At 32.2% G+C, this 25,025-nt stretch overlaps 4 protein-coding genes across 11 annotated transcripts; all 4 read right to left on the bottom strand.

The window, feature by feature from the left end:
- Positions 1-3,423: 3,423 nt before the first annotated feature.
- LOC116025181 (TMV resistance protein N-like) lies at positions 3,424-5,310 on the bottom strand. The gene is made up of 3 exons (XM_031266318.1): positions 4,747-5,310; positions 4,063-4,370; positions 3,424-3,943 (listed from the first exon to the last, which is right to left on the bottom strand). Exons 1-2 carry the CDS (start codon positions 5,226-5,228, stop codon positions 4,253-4,255), a joined length of 600 nt encoding a protein of 199 aa, XP_031122178.1. The 5' UTR covers positions 5,229-5,310; the 3' UTR covers positions 3,424-3,943; positions 4,063-4,252.
- Positions 5,311-8,483: 3,173 nt separating this feature from the next.
- LOC116025179 lies at positions 8,484-16,710 on the bottom strand. Of its 8 annotated transcripts, none has more exons than XM_031266310.1 (13): positions 16,135-16,710; positions 15,488-16,013; positions 13,431-13,599; positions 13,271-13,331; positions 12,819-13,091; positions 11,954-12,643; positions 11,307-11,832; positions 10,861-10,972; positions 10,061-10,213; positions 9,672-9,760; positions 9,292-9,460; positions 9,132-9,192; positions 8,484-8,952 (listed from the first exon to the last, which is right to left on the bottom strand). In XM_031266310.1, the coding sequence occupies exons 5-8, from the start codon at positions 12,957-12,959 to the stop codon at positions 10,953-10,955; spliced, it is 1,377 nt and encodes a 458-aa protein (XP_031122170.1). In that variant the 5' UTR covers positions 12,960-13,091; positions 13,271-13,331; positions 13,431-13,599; positions 15,488-16,013; positions 16,135-16,710; the 3' UTR covers positions 8,484-8,952; positions 9,132-9,192; positions 9,292-9,460; positions 9,672-9,760; positions 10,061-10,213; positions 10,861-10,952. The 8 variants fall into 8 exon arrangements, with proteins under 8 accessions (XP_031122170.1, XP_031122172.1, XP_031122174.1 ...); XM_031266312.1 differs by having other exon boundaries at positions 13,431-13,595; XM_031266314.1 differs by lacking the exons at positions 15,488-16,013; positions 16,135-16,710 and adding exons at positions 13,776-13,899; positions 14,200-14,217 and having other exon boundaries at positions 10,861-11,000.
- A 137-nt stretch (positions 16,711-16,847) lies between these two features.
- Positions 16,848-19,303, bottom strand: LOC116024406 (TMV resistance protein N-like; the record flags this gene model as incomplete). Its single annotated transcript, XM_031265298.1, has 4 exons — positions 18,323-19,303; positions 17,917-18,192; positions 17,600-17,809; positions 16,848-17,483 (listed from the first exon to the last, which is right to left on the bottom strand). Coding segments are annotated over exons 1-4 (2,082 nt in total), but the record flags the coding sequence as incomplete, so codon positions are not given.
- On the bottom strand, positions 19,130-20,724 carry LOC116025180 (toll/interleukin-1 receptor-like protein). The gene is made up of 2 exons (XM_031266317.1): positions 20,099-20,724; positions 19,130-19,436 (listed from the first exon to the last, which is right to left on the bottom strand). Exons 1-2 carry the CDS (start codon positions 20,581-20,583, stop codon positions 19,307-19,309), a joined length of 615 nt encoding a protein of 204 aa, XP_031122177.1. The 5' UTR covers positions 20,584-20,724; the 3' UTR covers positions 19,130-19,306.
- Between the last annotated feature and the right edge of the window lie 4,301 nt (positions 20,725-25,025).

Genomic DNA, 25,025 nt, shown 5'->3' with positions numbered 1-25,025 from the left:
ATATCTGCGACCTTAACGACTGTTGCTTTCATTCAATTAGCAACTACACTACATGAAAAATCTTCTATGATAAACAATACAATAATTAACATTATCTCCTCCAATATTCAATTAGCAACTACACTACATGAAAGATCTTCTACGATAAAAAATACAACAATTGACATTATCTCCTCCAACAACTCCACTCTCAAGATAACAAATTTGTTGGTTTTTTTTTATTTATTTAAATGTTGACTTTTTCCAATCCAAACAAAGCAATCAATAAGATTAAATTATTTTTTAAGTTTGACTCTCCTATGAGATCGTCTCATGATCCTTATTATCTGTGATTAGATGAGTTTGGTCAATATGAAAATGTAATGTTTATGTACGGAAAGAATATAATATTCATCAGGAATAAATTATTTGTTACTCATAAGGAAAATGTTATTCTTTTGTAGAAAAATTTATACTTTTAAATCAAAATGTAAAAGTATTACTTTTTTTCTTTAAAAGTATTACATTTTTCCGTATAAGTAACAAATGTTTTATTCTTTATTAGTACCACTTTTTCATCTTGATATGATCTGTTAAGAATTCATAAACGGTTCCACACAAGTTTTTTAAAAATGCAATTAAAACCTTATAACTATGAATAAATTATTCAAATTTGTTGATTTATTCAATCTGTTAACAAAAAATTACAAAACTATATTGGATAAACAGATGCTATAGTAAGGAAAATTTTGGCCGTTTGACCTTTCGACACAACAATCCAATTGAAATGATAAGAGACTGGCTATACAAATTATTTATTAAAAAAATTAAAAATGATCACTTATAACTATGAATAATTTTATCAAATTTGTTGACTTATTCAATCCGTTTAAAATTTTTACATAACAATATTGGATACACAACTTCGAGTGCTTTGAAATAGGGACAAATGATTGTGTGGACCATTCACACAACTGTGTGGATCGTGTGGATTACAGTCTAAAACGATGTCGTTTTGATGTTAAAAAAATTCATTTCTTCGCACAGGTGTTAAAATAATGAATATTTTGGGGTAATATAATCTATTTAATGGGTTAGAACAATGTACTTTATGTGTTAGAATAATTATTTTATATTTACTAGAATAATGAAATTTTTAGGGTAAGATAATGTATTTTATTAGTTAGAATAATGCACTTTATGTTTTAGAATAATATACTTTGTGTGTTAGAATAATGTATTTTATGAGTTAGAAAAATGTATAATGTATTTTATATGTTAGAATAATGAAATTTTTATGGTAAGATAATATATTTTATGGGTTTAGAATAATGTACAAGTTAGAAGAAGGCAGCTAAAAAAGCCTGTGTAGCAGACTAGCCAAGGATGAAGAAGAAGGCAGCTTGCCTAGAGCTTTGAAAATGCAATAATCGAATGCATGTTGTCCCATGGAGCCATTGACTTCAACTTCAATTCTTTTCTTCTTTTTTTTTTTAAGAAACTAAATACATTATCTTACCCTCCCATGTGGTCCCATGTGGTAAAATAATGAATATTAAAAAAATTCCTTTCTTCACGCGGGAGTTAAAATAATGAATATTTTGGGGTAATATAATCTATTTAATGGGTTAGAACAATGTACTTGATGTGTTAGAATAATTATTTTATACTCCGTATTTGTTAGAATAATGAAATTTTTAGGGTAAGATAATGTATTTTATTAGTTAGAATAATGCACTTTATCCGGTTTACACTCCCACATGGATGATGGGAGTGGGTTCGAGTCTCAGTGGAGGCAACTGTTAACTCTTTGTGCTTCAGTAGGTTGAGAAAGTAGATATGAACAGATACTATATTGTAACAAAGTCAGTAGTACTCAAAAAAAAAAATATTTAGTATTGACTTGCCAAGACCTTGTGGTCTAGTGGCACACTCTTGTCCATTGGAAGCTTGAACATGATAGTCATCATATGCAATTGTCCATGGAAGCTTGAACCTGATGCTATCAATTTTTTTTTGTGGTAAATTCAATGGGTCTTTCTCCGTCCGTTTAACAATCCGGGTCCACCCGCGTTCGCTCCGGGAGGCACGTACGGGAGCTCGCTCAGGGGGAATCGTGACTTGTGGGAATCGTCACCTGATGCTATCATTGATGTTGCTATCTGCTGCTATCATTTACATTTTGCATTAACATTGAATGCTGTGGAAATAGGACCCTTTTTTTGAATGTGGGTAGAGGGGTGGTTTGAATCATTTGATTTGCTGTTTTGTCTTCAAAAAGTTTTCATCTACATCATTTACATAGGAATGCTGTGTATGACAAATTCTCTTTTAGCATTTATCAAGGAATGAGGTAATTTTATTTAGAGGGTAGGCTAAATACTAGCTAGAAAGAAAGGCAGGAAGTAACAACTCTAAGAGTCTAGCAGTTGCCTAGCGGTTAATTTGTTGTAAGCTGATCTGCTTTGGCATTAAGCTTGGAGCTCAAGCTGATGAGTTGTCCTCTAACACCCTCCCGCAAGCTAGAGCATACATGTTATGTAGGCCAAGCTTGGAAATGAAGCCAGTAAAGGTAGCCGGAGCACGAGATTTGGTGAATACATCAGCTAACTGATTTCCTGTGGGAACATGTAGGAATTTAACAACCTTCTTCCGCAATTTCTCCCTCACAAAGTGACAATCTATCCCGATGTGCTTAGTTCTTTCATGGAACACCGGATTACAAAGTAGACAACTTTGGCATTACAAGGTAGTATAATCCTTCTTTGAGCATAGCCATACCAATCATCTTCCTTGAATTAGTAAGCAAGTTTTATCACAAACAATGTGGTGAGTGGCATCACTATCCAGAATCCACACAAACTTATGATCAGCAAGATAATGAGATCGAGGTGTGAGTAGATTTACCTTCTAGTTGAGCATTGGGTATGAAATTGTTGCTATGGTGTGCCCTGTGTATATGAAGAAACTACATACCGGTTTCTGTTTGTTGCCTACATAAGGCTTTCAATAGGCATCAATAGTAAGAAATAAAAAAATCCTAATCCTAAAACACTTAGTTACTCATAACATAACAATAGATACATAAAGGAGTCATTGAAAGCATATAAGAAAAGCAAATGAAAGAGATGAAGAAGAAAACTTATATATTGAAGCTTTGGTATCCAAGATTACAATGTTAAGTTATTGAGCTTGGAAATGGAGAGAAAACAAGATATGTTGTCTAATCTAAGTTATATTATAGCTAAACCTAACTAGGAAATGATCGAAAGGAAAATGAAGGTTGTGTTTTTTTGTGAAAAGAGTTCTCCCTTTAAAGCAAATCACAAAATCTTTTAAATGTTGTAGGAGCTGGGCACAAGAACAGGCGCAGCCATGGCCAAAACCATGCCATCCTTGTGAATACTTTGGTACTCAAAAGCTACATTCTGTAACATGTTAAAATTTATAATCATCCCTTCAATTACTTCTGTGCCCTAAACATACACGCACACACAAAAATTATATAGAGGTTTGTATATACGGCAAGTGTACTAATAAAGCAGTAAATTAAAGGTTTGTATAGTTGTTATTGTAGTAGTATCACTACTCCAAAGAACGCGAAACTTCTTGTACATAGAGAGTAGCAAATACATCCCTTCAGGTGTCCTTCTCTGTTTCTTTGCATTTCAAATACATAAAGTGTATGCAAAGGATGGAATTCTGCATACACCTCAAAATCTTCCATTCTTCTTCTTCTCCACATTGCATTCATCTTGCTGAAACCCCCTTGTGGATGGAAAGAAACGCACTTCCCCATCTTTGTTTCTGTGTATGTCATCTCTGATCTGTAGGACTGAATTCTGCATACATGCATCTCTAATACTTCTCTTGGGACCTTAAAGTGAATTCTTTTAAACTCACTTAACCTCAAACCACTGCAATTTGCATCCACTCTCATCATCTTCTTAATTGTTGATTCTTCCTGTATTCACAACATTGCTAAATTCAATCATTTTGTACCCTCCAATTTCATAACATTAAGCTATACATACTACCTACACATCATAATCCAATAAAAATACTTAAAAGGAAAAACTTAACTCGCAAATGCAACTTGCTTGTTGTGTCTTCTCCTACTCCAACCATCCTGCTCTTATACACTTGTTGTGCATACTATACGTACACCTCCAATCATTCTTCAGACCTCAAAATCAATTCTTTTACTCTATACATAGGGGTCCACCTTGCTTTGTTCCTTCACTTTCAGCACACTGGATGGCTCATGTACTTCTTATATGTGACTCTTTACAACCTGTACGTACAATTCTAACTTGAGGCTTTTTGGTACAATTCTTGATCTCTGATCCCTTTTGTTTCCACCATCCAATTGACTCATTAATCTATATATCCTGTACGTACAAGTCTGACTTAAATATGTATAGTATTATTTTATATGGATGTTATATGCACTACTACATAAACACCTTTTAACGTCGGTAATTTTCTAAATAAAAGTCGGGTTATTTTGCGACGTAGTTCTCGCCGTCGTCGATTTTCTAAATTGAAATAATGCAGTTTGCAGATTCTTCTTAGCTTGTTTTACCAAAAAAATATTAATCCATCCGTAAAGATGCTTGTATAGATGCTAGAACGCAATTACTAATTAGCGACACTAACTAACATAATTAATATATATTATTGACAACATGAGCTAGTGAGCCAAATTGTGATAAATATATCATACTATCACACACAAAAATAAAACAAAATTGAAAAGAGGATTACCCGTTTGTCATGGTTTGCAAATCCCATCCGGATAAATCAGCAACAGTAGTGAGTGCAACTTTCCATTCATCAACTTTTTGATCATCAAATCGTTGTCGATGTTGAGTCAACTCCTTACCAAATTCACCTGTTTGTTTACGAACCTCTGAAGGATCAACGTTGTAGAATATAGGCAGAATCACCTGTTGCAAATTTTTCTTACAGTCTAGAATCTTCACCAGTTCATCAAGACACCATCTGGATTGAGCATATGTTTTGGAAAATACGATGATGGATATCTTGGACCCCTCGATGGCCTTCAATAGCTCAGCAGAGATGTTCTCACCTTTTCGAATTTCTTCATCATCCCGAAAGGTGTTAATTCCAGCCTGACACAAATCTTCATAGAGGTGATCAGTAAAAGATTTTCGTGTCTCTCCTTTAAAACTCAAGAAAACATCATACACGCAAGCAATAGTAGATGAAGATGAAGAAGAAGCCATATTTGAAATTGAGAACACTATATATCTTCTATCTTGATTTGCTAGCTAGCTAGCTAGTTTCTAAAGATATAAAGAGCTTGGAAAATGCCAAACTCCATGGAAATTATTTCTTAGACAACCAACCTAAGATTGCTATTTGTGCACTACAATATATTTGATTCACTTGGTCTTCTTAATAATTTCCCACTAATAATTCTACCTAACGGGACCATCTCACTTATGATATATATATTGCATCCTTTTCTTAGACCCCACATATTTACGTGATATCTTACATTTCTACCATAAATCTTATTAAGTGTTCATGATTTTTCCTTATGTAAAAACATTTTTATATCCCGAGCCCAATCCAATAGATATAAATATCACAGTAATTTAATTTTAAAAAATTATTGTTGTTGCTGTGTTTATGCAATTAAAATGAAATTTATATTTATTAAATTATTATATAGATATAAATTAATGTGTAACATGTATAAGCACATAAATATCTGAGTATACTATCTTGTGTTTTGATGCAGTTTGGTAGTAATATAGATTTGAAGAGCTTGGGTGTGGTAGACGACCGGTGACTCAGACATTTCAAAGTCAAGATAGGAAATTTCCTTCCAAAGAACGCAAAACTCAAAAGGAAAATTCTTGTACATATAAATATGTTACGTTACGTCACTTTAATTTTCTTAGACCCCCAACTGTCCACCATTAATAATACCAATAATGTTATAGTCTTTTCTGCATTAGCAACTCAATTGGTCGCATGGATAAATTTTGGAAAGAAAGATTAGAGATCAGTCTCTTAATTTTGACTTTATTTTTTTCTTTTTATTTATGTGACATATTTTTACAGTTAAAAGCAAAATCTTATTTATTTAATATATTCTTATTCTTTCAATGAATAATAAGGAAAAATGACATTTTTGACGTCTGAGTTTTTTCACTTTCAAAAATTTATTCAAAGTAGACCTTGTGGATGGAAAGAAATGCACTTCCCCATCTTCGTTTCCGTGTACATTAAATATTCTAAGTATCTTTGTAGCCGACGGTAGGATGAATAATAAAGATTAGTGATTCTCTTTCTATCACTTGTTTACTCTTTTAATATCTACAAACAATTATATTGATTGTATTCCCAGGACGAGAACGATAAAACGGTTTATCCGTTCATGATTTTACACTGAATAATGTACATAAAATGACAATGATATTATAATAGCTACATAATTTATTAATTGAATTGTGTCTTCAATTCCACACCATGAAAAATTCATATATTATTTTTCCTAACCATATTAAGTGCTCATGTTTTGGTACTTTGGTTCATGCCTAATTAAATTTTACCCTTGAAACCTCGCCATGAACATACATACAAAACAATAGTTATTTGCTATTGTATAGACTTTCAAATTTATACCTTAGCTAATTGATAAAATATATGATTGACTAATAAAATTGTTATACATAAACTTCTTCATTAATCCAAACCCGAATAACTTAACTTGTCCCTAAATACTTTGCCTTTTTGAATATTTGGATTAAACATGATGATTTACAAATGGTGTGTACTCTTTTTTCGCATTTATTATAATTCTCAAATATAAGCAATAATTTGTTAGAGAAGAAAAATAAATAAAATAATTATTTTTATGAGTAAAAATATCTATTTAATATAAATTATGAGAAATCACCACTTTTAAAATAATTGAGAGAGCTAATATGCATACTGAATCATTTAGAGAAAAAAGAAATACTATACGCATATAATTCAAGAAGAAAAAAATATCAATTTCCCTTCAATCTATCTCATTAGTTTAAAACTAAAGTTCTAATAAATAATAAAAATAAATATAACTGGAATCGTTACTAACAGACAAAATTCACTATTTTGCCACTATAACAATGGGGCTGGTGCTAAGCTGTCAAGTGTACTAAAACTAAAGATTTGTGAATCTTTTGTCCATTGACTTGGTCTTTCTTAATGATTTCCCACTACATTTTACCTATGACTAAAGTTCCGGTTCGGAACTCGTGATTTCGGTTCTGAAAATGATCGAACCAAAGGTTTCAGTTTGAACTGTTGGCTTAAACTGGAATTTTTATTAGTAAAATTGCAAAACTAAGTTACTTTTGAAAGAAGAAAAAATTATGATAATAAACAATATAATTGTCATTGTCACAATGTTATCTCCAACAAAAAAAAGAGTGGATTGGGGCTAATAGCCTAGTACTAAAAACTTTTCAACATAAATCGATCAATCAAAAATAATTACGAAGAAAGTGGTTAGACCTTTCAACACAAGAATCTAGAGCTGACGCTCAATTAACAATTGCTTGTTTTATGATGACCAAGCATCTTAAAAGCGCTAATAACATCAATAAGATATGAAATTTAGAGAAATTTTTAAGTAATTAGTTACTAATCTAGGCAGCTAGCTACGCATCATATCCCACGAAAATACTCTAGGATAAACTCCCAAAGGCTGCTGCAATATCTTCTGTGTCGATCTTCTCCTAAGTATTCCACTCATTTTGCTCTACACTTGTGCATACACATCCACTGTACCACTTTTCTCCAATCATTGTTGAGACTTCAAAATCATTTCTTTTACCCTAGATATAGGTCCACCTTGCTTTGTTCCTTGAGTTTTAGCACACTAGATGATACATACTTCTTATGTGCCGTTGTTCACATCCTGTAATTACAAGTTTGACTTGAGGCTTTTTGGTTCAGATTCTTGATCTCCCTTTTGTTCCCATCCTCCAATTGACTCCATCTCCATTCAAATGGTATAATGGTAAACTTTGAAGATGGTATCTTCCCATTAAATCTAATTCTTTCAACGAGGACAAACTCCTAAGAGCAATTGGAACACCATCTACTTCATGCAAATAGTTGTCATGAATAGTCAAAGCATTCCAATTGCTTATGTCAAGCACTACTAAGTATGAAAGACTCTTCATGTTAAGAAGCTCAACCAAACTTTTACAGTTCCTTATGTTAAGCTGTACTAAGGATGAAAAAAAAAAAAGAGGATGAAACCCTCTCCATGTTTGGAAGCTCAACCAAACTTTCACAGTTTTCAAGAAACAGAACTTCAAGTTTTTTCAAGTTCGATACAATTGCTATTTTTCTAGTGAGATACAATTATATGTAAAGAGATTCTCCATACTAGGAGGAAATTCTACAAGTACTCTAAAATTTTGCAAATTTTCCAAGTGGAGAACTTTCAAGTTTGAAAGATGACAAAGGCGGAAGGGTAAGCTTTGAAGATATTCTTCCTAATAAATTTAAATATTTCAATGAGGTCAAATTCTCAATAACTTCAAAGGAGCACAAATTTGCAATACACATGGATTAAAAAAGAAAAGAAAAAAGTCTCAAAAGATAATCGAGTGGGGTGAAACATGATTCTTGTAAGAGAAGACCACTAGTTTGATTATTGCAAACACTTACCACTACTTCCCCACCATTACTGCCACAGTGCCACCTCAAAATCAACTCTTCCATACTTCTTCTTCTTCTCCACACAGCATTCATCTCCAACCCAAGCTGAGTCACCACTGGTTTTGCTTCTCGTAGCGATACGAACTCCATTGCAGTCACCAAAACAAAAGCCCACCGAAATCATATAAATGAATCCATGCCTCGAAAGCGTTGGCACAATGCAACTGACAAATGTATCACTTCATCAGGCGAAATCTTGACACTGTCACCTTCACAACATGCCTGCATTGTTGGATTCCATATAACAATTAGCGGATAGCTGATATCTTATTGAGTTAGCTTATTAAGTTAGTTGGTTTGACATAGTATTAGCTAATTGTAAAATGTATTTGGTAAAATTAGTTGTTAGCTAATTACATATAAAATAACCTACAATAGCATAAATATATTATGATATTTACTTGCTGAGGCACCACTGGCTTTGCTTTCTGGTAGTGATACCAATCAACTCCGATCCATTGCCTGCAGTGACCAAAACGAAAGTCCATCGAAAACATATAAACAAATTCATGCCTCGAAAACGTTGGAATAATGCAACAGGCAAATGTTTTAATTACATACTTAAAGCAAAATCTTGACATGCAGTCTGACTTGAGGCTTTGTGGTTCAATTTTTTTTTTTTTTATCTCCGATCCCTTTTGTTTCCATCATCCAATTGATTCCATCCATATCCAAATGGTATAAAAACCACTCATGTATAATTGCTCTGATCAAGTTAAATTGTACCTGTCTACACAAACAAAGCAAATAAAAGCTCTTTTAATTTGAACACAAACACTACATTTTAAGCATAAAAACAAAGTTAAATATGAGATAAACTAAGACCAAATATGAACTTGAAGTCATCGTTTTAATCATTCAGTGGAACTTTATAATAGAGAGAGAGGGGGAGAGAGAGATAATCACAAATTATCTTCTGCCAAGGATGGAGTTCTACATACACCTTCAATTCTTCTCCCATCATTGACTCCATCTCCATCCAAATGGTATAAAAATCACTGTTAATTGCTTTGATCAAATTAAATTGTACCTGTCCACACACACAAAAGCAAATAAAAGCTCTTTGAACCTAATCACTAAATTTGAAGCATAAAAATATGATGTAAAATAGGATGAAAAATGAAAGTAAGTGAAGTCATATTTTTAATTAGTTAATTACGCTTCAATCAAAATAAATAAAATATAAAAAAATGTGATAATTCAAATATTACAGTGTCGGTTCATTCGTAAATTATAAATAATAAATAAATATTAAAATGACATTCAATAAACAAGAAAAGATGTAGATGTTAAAGAAGTGTGGTGAAGTGTGAAGGGTGGATATACTTACAAGTTACTATAATAATAATGGGGCCTTTTTGCAGCAAATTAAAAGGTGAAGATTATAACCGCCTCTGCCGGATAGATATGCCGCCTCTGTCTATCTGCACCTTCCTTTTCCTCTTCCTTTGTCCATCTTGTCCCAGCTGGGTCATAACTAGACCTGGCAATTCGTGTATACGGGTTCGTTAACGGGTTGACACGATAACGACACGAACACGATAAGACTAAACACGGACACGACACGTTAAGGTTAACGGGTTGAAATTCTTAACACGGACACGATAGACACGTTTTGTTAATAAATTTCGGGTCGTGTCAACACGAAACACGTTTAAACCCGCTAAACCTATTAATATTAATATATATATATATATATATATATATATATACACACACACAAAATTTGAAATAAAGTTATATATATTTAAAAATATATAACCTACACTTCAATCCATCAAAATAAACTATAAATCTATAATCTGTAAATCTTAATATATATAAATTTCTAAACAATATAATGACTAGCAGTAGGTAAAATTGAAAAACTCCCTAATCCCAGATTCCAATATGTAAATCTATAATATATAATATAAATAAACTTATAAATAGTAATATAATGTATATAATACAGTTTACAAACGCATACAATATATATTAAATATAATAATGCATATAATACAGTTTACAAATGGAGACATGGATCTAATATATATATATATATAAATTACAGTTTGCAATGACAGCCGAAAGCTTCATATTACATACAAAGAAATTAAACATACAGAATTGTAAGTATTATGAACTTACCGTAAGTAGTGACGATCAAAGTATTATGGAGTAGATTATTTGTAAAGCATCAACAGTTCAGCCTTCAAGAGTTCAAGGGAGTATTTGGAGATCTAAGGTTTATTCTTGAAGCCTTTGACAATTTCACGGTAAGAATTGAGCTAAAACCAGAAACCATGTAAATTCCCACTTGAATAAATATAACTTTCCAAATTCTAAGTCTTTTAGGCTTTTTAGTTTTTAATTTCCTTTTATATTAATTATTAAATAAGTAAAATAACATTATAACAATGGTTCATAGCGGGTTATTAACAGGTTCGTGTTAACCCCGTTAACACGATAATATTAACGGATTAAACGGGTTCTTAATGGGTTAAACGGGTTGACCCGTTAAGACACGAAACCTAACAGGTCTTTAACGGGTCAACCCGTTAACGACACGGGATAGGTTAAGGCTAAAAACTAACCCGTTATTTTCGTGTCCGGTTTCAATGTCGTGTTAATGGGTCGTGTCGATAATTGTCTAATCATAAAACAAGGAATCAATCCCCTTGTGATTGGAAGGAAATCCCTCTGTCCGCCTCTACCTATCTCCACCTTCCTTTTCCTCTTCCTCTCTCCATCTTCCTTATTATAGGAAGGAATGCATCCCCTTGGGGATGGAAAGAAACGCACCTCCCCTTCTCTGTTTCTATGTATTTCACCTACACAAAATATCTTCTGCCAATCATGGACTTCTACATACACCTCCAATACTTCTCCCATCATTGTCATTGGAACGTCAAACAAGCACCACAACAGCTTTTGCTTATATTTGGGTTCCATTAGAATCCAATTAGCACCACTGCTTTTGCTTCTCACACTCAAATCAATTCTATTACCACCATCAATTTCACTGGGATCAATCACATTCAGCAGGATTTCAAGGACTCCAAAATGGCAGTTTATTCTACCCCGGCCAAGTACTACCACATAAATATAGTTACTATGTACCTACATTACGGAATACATACATACAATATAACAATTAATAATACCATAACTAGCTATTATCATATTTTCTAATATAATATCAGATTGAGATGAAGGGAACATATATATAAAATTAACTAACCTTGAACCACTTTTCAATCGGAGGAATCCTCAAACAACTGCAATTTGCTATCCCAAGAAATAGGAAGGATTCAAGACTCTCCAAGCCTGAAAGCTCAACCAAACTTTTGCAATTCTGAATATCTAGCCATTCAAGTCTTTTCAAGTTGGATACATCTGCTTTTTCTAATGAAACACAATTCTTTGCAGAGAGTAACCTCAAATTAGGAGGAAGTTGTGGAAGTGATCTAAGATTCTGCAGATCGTCCAAGAAGAGTCTCTCCAAATTGGAATATTGATGGGAAAGGCATAATAGTAAACTTTGAAGATAATAACTCCCCATTAAATCTATTTCATTCAACGAGGAGGACAAACTCCTAAGAGCAATTGGAAAATCTTCTTCATGCAAATAGTTATCACGAATACTCAAAGCATTGCAATTCCTTATGTTAAGCTTTTTTAAGGATGAAAGACTCTCCATGTTTGGAAGCTCAACCAAACTTTCACAGTTTTCAAGATCCAACTCTTCAAGTTTCTTCAAGTTTGATATAGTTACTATTTTTTCCAATGAGACACAATTTCTTGCAAAGAGGTTCACCAAACTAGGAGGAAGTTCTACGAGTACTCTAAGATTTTGGAAATCCTCCAAGTAGAGAACTTTCAAGTTTGAAAGATGACAAAGGCGGAAGGGTAAGCTTTGAAGATATTCTTCCTAATAAATTTAAATATTTCAATGAGGTCAAATTCTCAATAACTTCAAAGGAGCACAAATTTGCAATACACATGGATTAAAAAAGAAAAGAAAAAAGTCTCAAAAGATAATCGAGTGGGGTGAAACATGATTCTTGTAAGAGAAGACCACTAGTTTGATTATTGCAAACACTTACCACTACTTCCCCACCATTACTGCCACAGTGCCACCTCAAAATCAACTCTTCCATACTTCTTCTTCTTCTCCACACAGCATTCATCTCCAACCCAAGCTGAGTCACCACTGGTTTTGCTTCTCGTAGCGATACGAACTCCATTGCAGTCACCAAAACAAAAGCCCACCGAAATCATATAAATGAATCCATGCCTCGAAAGCGTTGGCACAATGCAACTGACAAATGTATCACTTCATCAGGCGAAATCTTGACACTGTCACCTTCACAACATGCCTGCATTGTTGGATTCCATATAACAATTAGCGGATAGCTGATATCTTATTGAGTTAGCTTATTAAGTTAGTTGGTTTGACATAGTATTAGCTAATTGTAAAATGTATTTGGTAAAATTAGTTGTTAGCTAATTACATATAAAATAACCTACAATAGCATAAATATATTATGATATTTACTTGCTGAGGCACCACTGGCTTTGCTTTCTGGTAGTGATACCAATCAACTCCGATCCATTGCCTGCAGTGACCAAAACGAAAGTCCATCGAAAACATATAAACAAATTCATGCCTCGAAAACGTTGGAATAATGCAACAGGCAAATGTTTTAATTACATACTTAAAGCAAAATCTTGACATGCAGTCTGACTTGAGGCTTTGTGGTTCAATTTTTTTTTTTTTTATCTCCGATCCCTTTTGTTTCCATCATCCAATTGATTCCATCCATATCCAAATGGTATAAAAACCACTCATGTATAATTGCTCTGATCAAGTTAAATTGTACCTGTCTACACAAACAAAGCAAATAAAAGCTCTTTTAATTTGAACACAAACACTACATTTTAAGCATAAAAACAAAGTTAAATATGAGATAAACTAAGACCAAATATGAACTTGAAGTCATCGTTTTAATCATTCAGTGGAACTTTATAATAGAGAGAGAGGGGGAGAGAGAGATAATCACAAATTATCTTCTGCCAAGGATGGAGTTCTACATACACCTTCAATTCTTCTCCCATCATTGACTCCATCTCCATCCAAATGGTATAAAAATCACTGTTAATTGCTTTGATCAAATTAAATTGTACCTGTCCACACACACAAAAGCAAATAAAAGCTCTTTGAACCTAATCACTAAATTTGAAGCATAAAAATATGATGTAAAATAGGATGAAAAATGAAAGTAAGTGAAGTCATATTTTTAATTAGTTAATTACGCTTCAATCAAAATAAATAAAATATAAAAAAATGTGATAATTCAAATATTACAGTGTCGGTTCATTCGTAAATTATAAATAATAAATAAATATTAAAATGACATTCAATAAACAAGAAAAGATGTAGATGTTAAAGAAGTGTGGTGAAGTGTGAAGGGTGGATATACTTACAAGTTACTATAATAATAATGGGGCCTTTTTGCAGCAAATTAAAAGGTGAAGATTATAACCGCCTCTGCCGGATAGATATGCCGCCTCTGTCTATCTGCACCTTCCTTTTCCTCTTCCTTTGTCCATCTTGTCCCAGCTGGGTCATAACTAGACCTGGCAATTCGTGTATACGGGTTCGTTAACGGGTTGACACGATAACGACACGAACACGATAAGACTAAACACGGACACGACACGTTAAGGTTAACGGGTTGAAATTCTTAACACGGACACGATAGACACGTTTTGTTAATAAATTTCGGGTCGTGTCAACACGAAACACGTTTAAACCCGCTAAACCTATTAATATTAATATATATATATATATATATATATATATATACACACACACAAAATTTGAAATAAAGTTATATATATTTAAAAATATATAACCTACACTTCAATCCATCAAAATAAACTATAAATCTATAATCTGTAAATCTTAATATATATAAATTTCTAAACAATATAATGACTAGCAGTAGGTAAAATTGAAAAACTCCCTAATCCCAGATTCCAATATGTAAATCTATAATATATAATATAAATAAACTTATAAATAGTAATATAATGTATATAATACAGTTTACAAACGCATACAATATATATTAAATATAATAATGCATATAATACAGTTTACAAATGGAGACATGGATCTAATATATATATATATATAAATTACAGTTTGCAATGACAGCCGAAAGCTTCATATTACATACAAAGAAATTAAACATACAGAATTGTAAGTATTATGAACTTACCGTAAGTAGTGACGATCAAAGTATTATGGAGTAGATTATTTGTAAAGCATCAACAGTTCAGCCTTCAAGAGTTCAAGGGAGTATTTGGAGATCTAAGGTTTATTCTTGAAGCCTTTGACAATTTCACGGTAAGAATTGAGCTAAAACCAGAAACCATGTAAATTCCCACTTGAATAAATATAACTTTCCAAATTCTAAGTCTTTTAGGCTTTTTAGTTTTTAATTTCCTTTTATATTAATTATTAAATAAGTAAAATAACATTATAACAATGGTTCATAGCGGGTTAAATAAGTAAAATAACATTATAACAATGGTTCATAGCGGGTTATTAACAGGTTCGTGTTAACCCCGTTAACACGATAATATTAACGGATTAAACGGGTTCTTAATGGGTTAAACGGGTTGACCCGTTAAGACACGAAACCTAACAGGTCTTTAACGGGTCAACCCGTTAACGACACGGGATAGGTTAAGGCTAAAAACTAACCCGTTATTTTCGTGTCCGGTTTCAATGTCGTGTTAATGGGTCGTGTCGATAATTGTCTAATCATAAAACAAGGAATCAATCCCCTTGTGATTGGAAGGAAATCCCTCTGTCCGCCTCTACCTATCTCCACCTTCCTTTTCCTCTTCCTCTCTCCATCTTCCTTATTATAGGAAGGAATGCATCCCCTTGGGGATGGAAAGAAACGCACCTCCCCTTCTCTGTTTCTATGTATTTCACCTACACAAAATATCTTCTGCCAATCATGGACTTCTACATACACCTCCAATACTTCTCCCATCATTGTCATTGGAACGTCAAACAAGCACCACAACAGCTTTTGCTTATATTTGGGTTCCATTAGAATCCAATTAGCACCACTGCTTTTGCTTCTCACACTCAAATCAATTCTATTACCACCATCAATTTCACTGGGATCAATCACATTCAGCAGGATTTCAAGGACTCCAAAATGGCAGTTTATTCTACCCCGGCCAAGTACTACCACATAAATATAGTTACTATGTACCTACATTACGGAATACATACATACAATATAACAATTAATAATACCATAACTAGCTATTATCATATTTTCTAATATAATATCAGATTGAGATGAAGGGAACATATATATAAAATTAACTAACCTTGAACCACTTTTCAATCGGAGGAATCCTCAAACAACTGCAATTTGCTATCCCAAGAAATAGGAAGGATTCAAGACTCTCCAAGCCTGAAAGCTCAACCAAACTTTTGCAATTCTGAATATCTAGCCATTCAAGTCTTTTCAAGTTGGATACATCTGCTTTTTCTAATGAAACACAATTCTTTGCAGAGAGTAACCTCAAATTAGGAGGAAGTTGTGGAAGTGATCTAAGATTCTGCAGATCGTCCAAGAAGAGTCTCTCCAAATTGGAATATTGATGGGAAAGGCATAATAGTAAACTTTGAAGATAATAACTCCCCATTAAATCTATTTCATTCAACGAGGAGGACAAACTCCTAAGAGCAATTGGAAAATCTTCTTCATGCAAATAGTTATCACGAATACTCAAAGCATTGCAATTCCTTATGTTAAGCTTTTTTAAGGATGAAAGACTCTCCATGTTTGGAAGCTCAACCAAACTTTCACAGTTTTCAAGATCCAACTCTTCAAGTTTCTTCAAGTTTGATATAGTTACTATTTTTTCCAATGAGACACAATTTCTTGCAAAGAGGTTCACCAAACTAGGAGGAAGTTCTACGAGTACTCTAAAGAGGTTCACCAAACTAGGAGGAAGTTCTACGAGTACTCTAAGATTTTGGAAATCCTCCAAGTAGAGAACTTTCAAGTTTGAAAGATGACAAAGGCGGAAGGGTAANCAAAGAGGTTCACCAAACTAGGAGGAAGTTCTACGAGTACTCTAAGATTTTGGAAATCCTCCAAGTAGAGAACTTTCAAGTTTGAAAGATGACAAAGGTGAAAGGATAAGCTTTGAAGATTACAAATTCTTCCTGATAAACTTAAATATACCAATGAGGTCAAATTCTCAATAACTTCAAAGGAGCACGAATTTGCAACTAAAGGTGGAAAAAAAACAGAACCATCACGTGATCTCTCAGTGTGCTGACCCAGATCCAGTTCCTTTAGATTTCTCAAACATCCCAAAGAAAATGGTATATGTGAGATGTCAGTTCCAAAAGCATGTAACTCTCTTAGTTGCTCTAATTTTCCCAAGTCAATTGGAAGCTCCCTCAGTTTTTCGCATTCACTTAAATATAAATATTCAAGTGATTTTAACTTGCAAATGCTACTTGGAAGAACCTTGAGTTTATTGCAACAGCTAAAACTTAACTTGACAAGTCTCTCCAAACATCCAATTGATGGGTGTACCTTGACCAACTTTGAACACCACATAAAGTATACTTTTTCAAGAGTATGTGCCCCAGTAAAGTTTGGTGTTTTCTTAAGATGTTTACAATAACCAAACTTTAAGATCCTCAAGCATCTAAAATGCTGTGAAAAAAAAGAAAAAGAAAAAGTAGAGAAAGGTTTAATCAATTTCTATTTTTCTAGTCAAAGTTCTTAATTAAGAAATATGCAATGTTGAAAGAAACATTAGACATACTAACCTGCATACTGCATTGGAATTCTTTGATATTACAACCTTCCATGTCTAACTCAACAAGTCTCTCCAAACTTCCAATTGATGGGTGTACCTTGACCAACTTTGAACACCACCTAAAGGATACTTTTTCAAGAGTATGTGCCCCAGTAAAGTTTGGTGTTTTCTTAAGTTGTTTACAATAATCAAACTTTAAGATCTTCAAGCATCTAAAATGCTGTTCAAAAAAAGTAGAAAAAGGTTTAATCAATTTCAATTTTTCTAGTCAAAGTTCTTAATTAAGAAATATGCAATTAATGTTAAAGAAACATTAGACATACTAACCTGCATATTGCATTGGAATTCTTTGATATTGCTACCTTTCATGTCTAACACAACAAGTTTCTCACAGCGAAAATTAGATGGTATGCACTTCAATTGGCAATTGTGTAATCTAAGCAACCTAAGCTCATTGGATAAATATTTAAAAGATCCGCTGAGACACATACCATCCAATATGAGTATTCGCAACTTTACCATCCTTTTGAATACTTGAGTACTCAAAAGCACATTCTTTAACATGTAAGTATTTACAATCATCCCTTCAATTGCTTCTGTGCCCTATAAAAAAAACATTTATATAACAATATTTTAGATTTTAGATATTTTGAAATTTTTGATTTTAATAAAGTTTAGTATAGAAAGCAAATGAATTAACTAGAATAACTCAAATACAAAAGAAATGGTTTACCTTGTTCCTGTGAAGAACATCAAAGACATCATCTGGGTCAATCAATCTACTTTGTTTGCCCGGCTCTCGTGGGGATTCCTTTCGAACAATTTCTCTTCCCATATCTCGTACTAAATCATGCATCTGAAGCATTCCAGACTCTCCACGTCCATCTATTGTCAACAAGCATCTTTCTATCAAAGTTTTAATTCCAATTTTAGCATAAAAACCACAAGCTTCCAATATCATAGAAGTGTCGTTTTTGTCATGCCCAATGAAAAAATAAGCAATATCAAGAAAGATATTCTTAGTATCTTCATCAAGTGCATCATAGCTTATTTTAAGAATATTTTGAACTTTATCATTAGGCGTTCTTCTTAATTTCTCAACATTGTCTCTCCACTCTTGCACGGATCTTCCACGCAAATGAGAACCTATAACTGTAAGTGCTAATGGAAGTCCAACAGTATATCTTGCTATCCATTGGGATAGTTCAACATACTCCTCAAATGGTATAGGAACACCAAATGCATGCCAACTCAAGAGTTGCAAGGATTCATCATGGCTTAACTTTTCTACCATGTACTTCTCATGTGCTTCCAGATCACTCAACAATTGAACATCTCTAGTTGTTATTATAATTGTGCTCCCTGAACCAAACCAATTCCGTTGCCCTGCTAATGATTCTAGTTGACACGTATCGTCTATGTCATCAAGAACAATAAGAACACTTTTTGATCGCAGTCTTTGTTTTATCAAACTTATTCCTTCATCAACATTTTTTATTTCAAGTTTCTTTCTATTAAGTGTTTTGCAAAGAAGTGTCTCTTGTAGACGAACTAAACCATTGTACCCATCCGAAGCTTGTGATCTAATGTTTGCGATAAAGCAACAACTTTTAAACTTTTGAAAACTCAAGTTGTAAATGGCTTTGGCAAGGGTTGTTTTTCCCACACCACCCATGCCAAAAATTCCAAACATCTTGATATCATTATGTTTTTGAGTTTACAATAAATGAAGTATATCACTCACACGAGATTCAATTCCAACGGGATACTTTGCAACATTAATGTATGTACGATTCACTTCCCGCATTACCTCTTCAGTAATTTTTTTGATGAACTTAGATTCATACCTATCACATTTTTTCCAATGAATGCATGTCAATATAAATCATTAAAGAAAATATAGGTGGAAAACATAAAACTAAGAAATTAAATAGAGCACACGTTACGGAACACGAAATATGTATATTTAGTCTCTCATGGTTCCATTATATTGTTTAATTTGAGGTAAACAACTCTTATAATTACTAAAAGGAGTTAATATTTATGACAAATAAATTGAAATACACAGTGCAGATTCTTCTTAGCTTGTTTTACCAAAAGAAATACACAGTGCAGATTCTTCTTAGCTTGTTTTACCAAAAATATTAAACAGTGCAGATTCTTCTTAGCTTGTTTTACCAAAAATATTAATCCATCCAGATTCTTCTTAGCTTGTTTTACCAAAAATATTAATCCATCCGTAAAGATGCATGCTTGTTTTACCAAAAATATTAATCCATCCGTAAAGATGCATGTTTGTTTTACCAAAAATATTAATCCATCCGTAAAGATGCATGTATAGATGCTAGGACGCAATTATTAATTAGCGAAACTAACATAATTAATATTATTGACAATATGAGTTTTTTTTTTATTGACAATGAGTTAGTGAGCCAAATTGTGACAAATATAACATACTATTATCACGCAAAAAAAAAAAATACACACACAAATTTGAAAAGAGGATTACCCGTTTGTCATGGTTTGCAAATCCCAACCGGACAAATCAGCAACAGTAGTGAGTGCAACTTTCCACTCATCAACTTTTTGATCATCAAATCGTTGTCGATGTTGAGTCAACGCCTTACCAAATTCACCTGTTTGTTTACGAACCTCTGAAGGATCAACGTTATAGAATATAGGCAGAACCATCTGTTGCAAATTTTTCTTACAGTCTAGAATCTTCACCAGTTCATCAAGACACCATCTGGATTGGGCATATGTTTTGGAAAATAGGATGATGGATATCTTGGACCCCTCGATGGCCTTCAATATCTCATCAGATATGTTCTCACCTTTACGGATTTCTTCATCATCTCGAAATGTGTTAATTCCAGCCTGACGCAAATCTTCATATAAATGATCAGTAAAGGATTTTCGTGTTTCTCCTCTAAAACTCAAAAAAACATCATACACCCAGGCAGTACTAGATGAAGATGAAGAAGAAGAAGCCATATTCGAAATTGAGAACACTATCTTGTATCTTGATTTGCTAGTTTCTAAAGATTTAAAGAGCTTGGGAAATGCATGTGTACACAGACGATACCGTAGTGAAAATTTCCTTCCGGCCACTGCCAAACTCAATGGAAATTTCTTAGACAATCCTGCGTAAGATTGCTATGTGTACACTACCATATATTTGATTGACTTGGTCGTCTTCTTAATAATTTCCCACTACACCAATAATTCTACGTAATGGGACCATCCACATAAAATAATTTCCATCAATCATGGTACAGGATCATTCACGTGACATGTTATAACTTTTGTCTTTTTCCTAGACCCCACCTGCATCTTTAACATCAACCATATTAAGTGTTCATGATTTATCCTTAAGCAAAAATGTTTTTATATCCTCATCCCAGCCAATAGATATAAATATCACAATAATTTAATTTTAAAAATTATTATTGTTCGTGTTGTTTATGAAATTAAAATGAAATTTATAGATGACATTATGCTTTTAGTCTTTTTTTATTAGAACATTCACATTTGGTCCTAGTATTATTGTGACATGACCATTTTTTTTTCCTCCGTCAACAAAATCGTTGAAATGTGGTTAAATACAAAGGCATTTCGATCATTTTATACAACGTGAGTTGAGCATGCGATATTTTTATGTTTATTTTTTTTGAAAAGTGAGTAATTGAAGACCGAAATGCCTTTGTATTTAATCATATTAAAACTGTTTTGTTGATAGATGAACAAAATGGTCATGTCAAAATAATACTAGGACCAAATGTGAATGTTCTAATAAAAAATGACTAAAAGTGAGGTGTCACCTATAAATTTAAGACCAAGAATATTATTGTGTTGGACCAACACTACCCATGCCAAAATTTCAATCATCTTCAAACCATCTTCACATCCTAGCTAGATGCATGGTTTCAACTTTCACTCAATAGATTTGGAAAATGCGTGTAGTAGACCACTAAAGTGGGGCTATAAAAGATCATTCTTGGGCTCCTTTTAGGGTGTGTTTGGAAGCCCGGAAAATGATTTCCGGAAATCATTTTTCGAGCTTTGGGTGTTTGGCAAGCATTGGAAAACCTAGTCAACGAAAATCATTTTCCGTTGACTGGAGAAAATAAGCTTCATTTGGCGGAAAATGACTTCCGCCAAATTTGGGCGGAAGTCATTTTCCGCCCACAACAACACACACACACATCACCGTTTCCGGCGGAAACCATACCATGGTTTCCGCCGAAAACGGGGGGATTTTAAATTTTAATTATTATTATAAATTATAAATATTATTTTAAATATTATTATAAATATTTTAATATTTTAAATAAAGTAATAAAAATATATAATTATATATTTCTATCCATTTTCCGGAAAATGAACCAAACACACAAATACAGTTTTCCAGAATGCATCCAAACACTGAAAATTAAACCATTTTCTGAAAAATGACTCATTTTCCAGAAAACATTTTTCAGAAGTCATTTTCCTGCTTTCCAAACACACCCTTTATGAAATTGTTACCAACAGACAAAATTCACTATTTAAAATATTTTGCCACTTTACAGTGGGGCTGGTGTTAAGTTGTCAAGTGTACGAAAAGTCTAAAAGTAAAGATTTTTGAATCTTTGTCCAGTGACTTGGTCTTTCTTAATAATTTCCCACTACGATGTACCTAGACAATAATTGTACATACCAGCCCAGGGCCATCATGACTTTTTCTTACGTTAGTGTCACGTACAATTAAGCATAAGATATTGAAGTGTATTTAATTTCTACTTTTAAGATTTAGTAATAATTATTTTAAATAAAACATCTAACTATAGGTCAAAAACTTTTTTGAAAATTATCAAATAATTACGGAATTAAGTGAAGTATCTAGCAGGTTAATATGAGAAAAATATGATGTAGATTCTTATTTTCTACTCATATTTTTAAATTCTTGATGTGAATATTTTTTTTTGAGAACTCACATAATAAAAAGAACATATCTTATTTATTAGAATAAAACTATGAAAGTATACATAATAAAGCTTTTAATATAATGATGATGGATATATGAGTATATGACTTATTGACATATTAGTATAATGATGATGTTTCGAGCCGATATAGGAAAATTCGGGATGTTATGCCATGGACTCGGATCTATGCTCACAATTTCATAACTCTATGTTCATAATTTCATATTTCTATGTTCACAATTTTATAACTCCATGTTCACAGTTTTATAACTTCATGTTTACAATTTCATAATTTCATGTCACAATTTCATAGCTCTACGTTCACAATTCCATAATTCTACGTTCACAATTTTATAACTCTATGTTCACAATTTCATAACTCTATGTTCAACAGTATCAAAATTTTATGTTCAACATTATAACACAATTTTTGAATCTATATAACAAAATTGTGAATATAGAGTTCAAAAGTTGTGAATATTGAGTAATGTAATTTTGTATATTGAGATCTAAAATTGTAAACGTAGAGTTCTAAATTTTTGAACATAGAATTCTAAATTTGTGAACATAGACTCGAGTTCAACTTGCAAGATGGACCCGGATCCATAGCATAATTTGCTGGAAAATTCCTTCCCATGATTGCGAAAGTCAAAGGAAATTTCTTGGATTATTATAACCTAAACTTTAAATTATAGCTTGTAAGTTGTAACCTAACAAACATCATAAATCTTTGATTTTATTTCAAAAGTTTAAGTTCAATTCTTACTGTTCCTATCATTTTATAGGCTCAAGATATAATAATAAAAATATGGCGAATTATACTATTAAGCAGGATTCACCTTGTATTATGGACTTTGATCCAAACTGACATTCAAATTACTCTCTTCAATAAATAGATTATATACATGCAAATACATTGAATGTACATAAAATGACAATTATATTATAATAAGTGCATAATTTATTAATTGAATTGTCTCTGGAATTTTACAACATGAAAAAATTTGTATATTATTTTCCTAACCATATCAAGTGCTCATGCTTTGGTACTTTGGTTCATGCCTAATTAAATTTTACACTTGAAACCTTGCCAGTATTTGCTATTGAATACATACACTTTCAAATTTATACATTAGATAATTGATAAAATATATTACTGACTAATAAAATTGTGATATAAAGAGGGCGGATCCAGAAAATTATTTGAGTGGGGCGTAGTTCAAATGATTTTAGAAATGTCAATGACCAAATATCAAACACCCATAATATGTTTTAAATATAAAATACATTATACATTACAATACAATATTTATGATAGACTATAAGATAATTAGGGGCTAGCCAAAACTATACTTGGATAGGGTGAAATTTTAAAACACTTTAAAATGTTATAAAAATATTTATGGTAAAATATAAAACATAATCAATTAGATAAAATAGATAAAATAGTTTGAATAGAAAATACTATACATTATATTTATAAATACTTTAATTTTAATTTTCTTTTAATTAGATCAACTTTAAGTTTTTCTAAATTAATTTGAATAGGATGAAGTATTATATAAACTTGTGAACTACATTAACTAAATGATTCACAAAAAAGTATACTCTAAAAAAGAACATTTAATTTATTAAAGGTTGAAGGAGCTCAAATAAAGAAAAGAAGGTAAAATATACAAAAATCCTAATAGTGGGATTCAATCCCATGAATTTCATGTCATATCCAATGTTACAAACAACTAAGTTACTCAAATCCTTAATATGGTGTCTACTCTTTTTCGCATTTATTATGATTCTCAAATATAAGAAATAATTTGTTAGAGAATAAAAATAAATGAAAATTTTATTTTTAAGAGTAAAAATGTCTAATTAACAGAAAATGTGAAAAATCGCGCCACTTNATGTACCTAGACAATAATTGTACATACCAGCCCAGGGCCATCATGACTTTTTCTTACGTTAGTGTCACGTACAATTAAGCATAAGATATTGAAGTGTATTTAATTTCTACTTTTAAGATTTAGTAATAATTATTTTAAATAAAACATCTAACTATAGGTCAAAAACTTTTTTGAAAATTATCAAATAATTACGGAATTAAGTGAAGTATCTAGCAGGTTAATATGAGAAAAATATGATGTAGATTCTTATTTTCTACTCATATTTTTAAATTCTTGATGTGAATATTTTTTTTTGAGAACTCACATAATAAAAAGAACATATCTTATTTATTAGAATAAAACTATGAAAGTATACATAATAAAGCTTTTAATATAATGATGATGGATATATGAGTATATGACTTATTGACATATTAGTATAATGATGATGTTTCGAGCCGATATAGGAAAATTCGGGATGTTATGCCATGGACTCGGATCTATGCTCACAATTTCATAACTCTATGTTCATAATTTCATATTTCTATGTTCACAATTTTATAACTCCATGTTCACAGTTTTATAACTT

Source organism: Ipomoea triloba, chromosome 7, assembly GCF_003576645.1.
Source record: "Ipomoea triloba cultivar NCNSP0323 chromosome 7, ASM357664v1".
Lineage (NCBI taxonomy): Eukaryota > Viridiplantae > Streptophyta > Magnoliopsida > Solanales > Convolvulaceae > Ipomoea > Ipomoea triloba.
The sequence above is the reverse complement of the archived record's forward strand: the minus strand, read 5'-3'. Positions and strand labels throughout refer to the sequence as shown.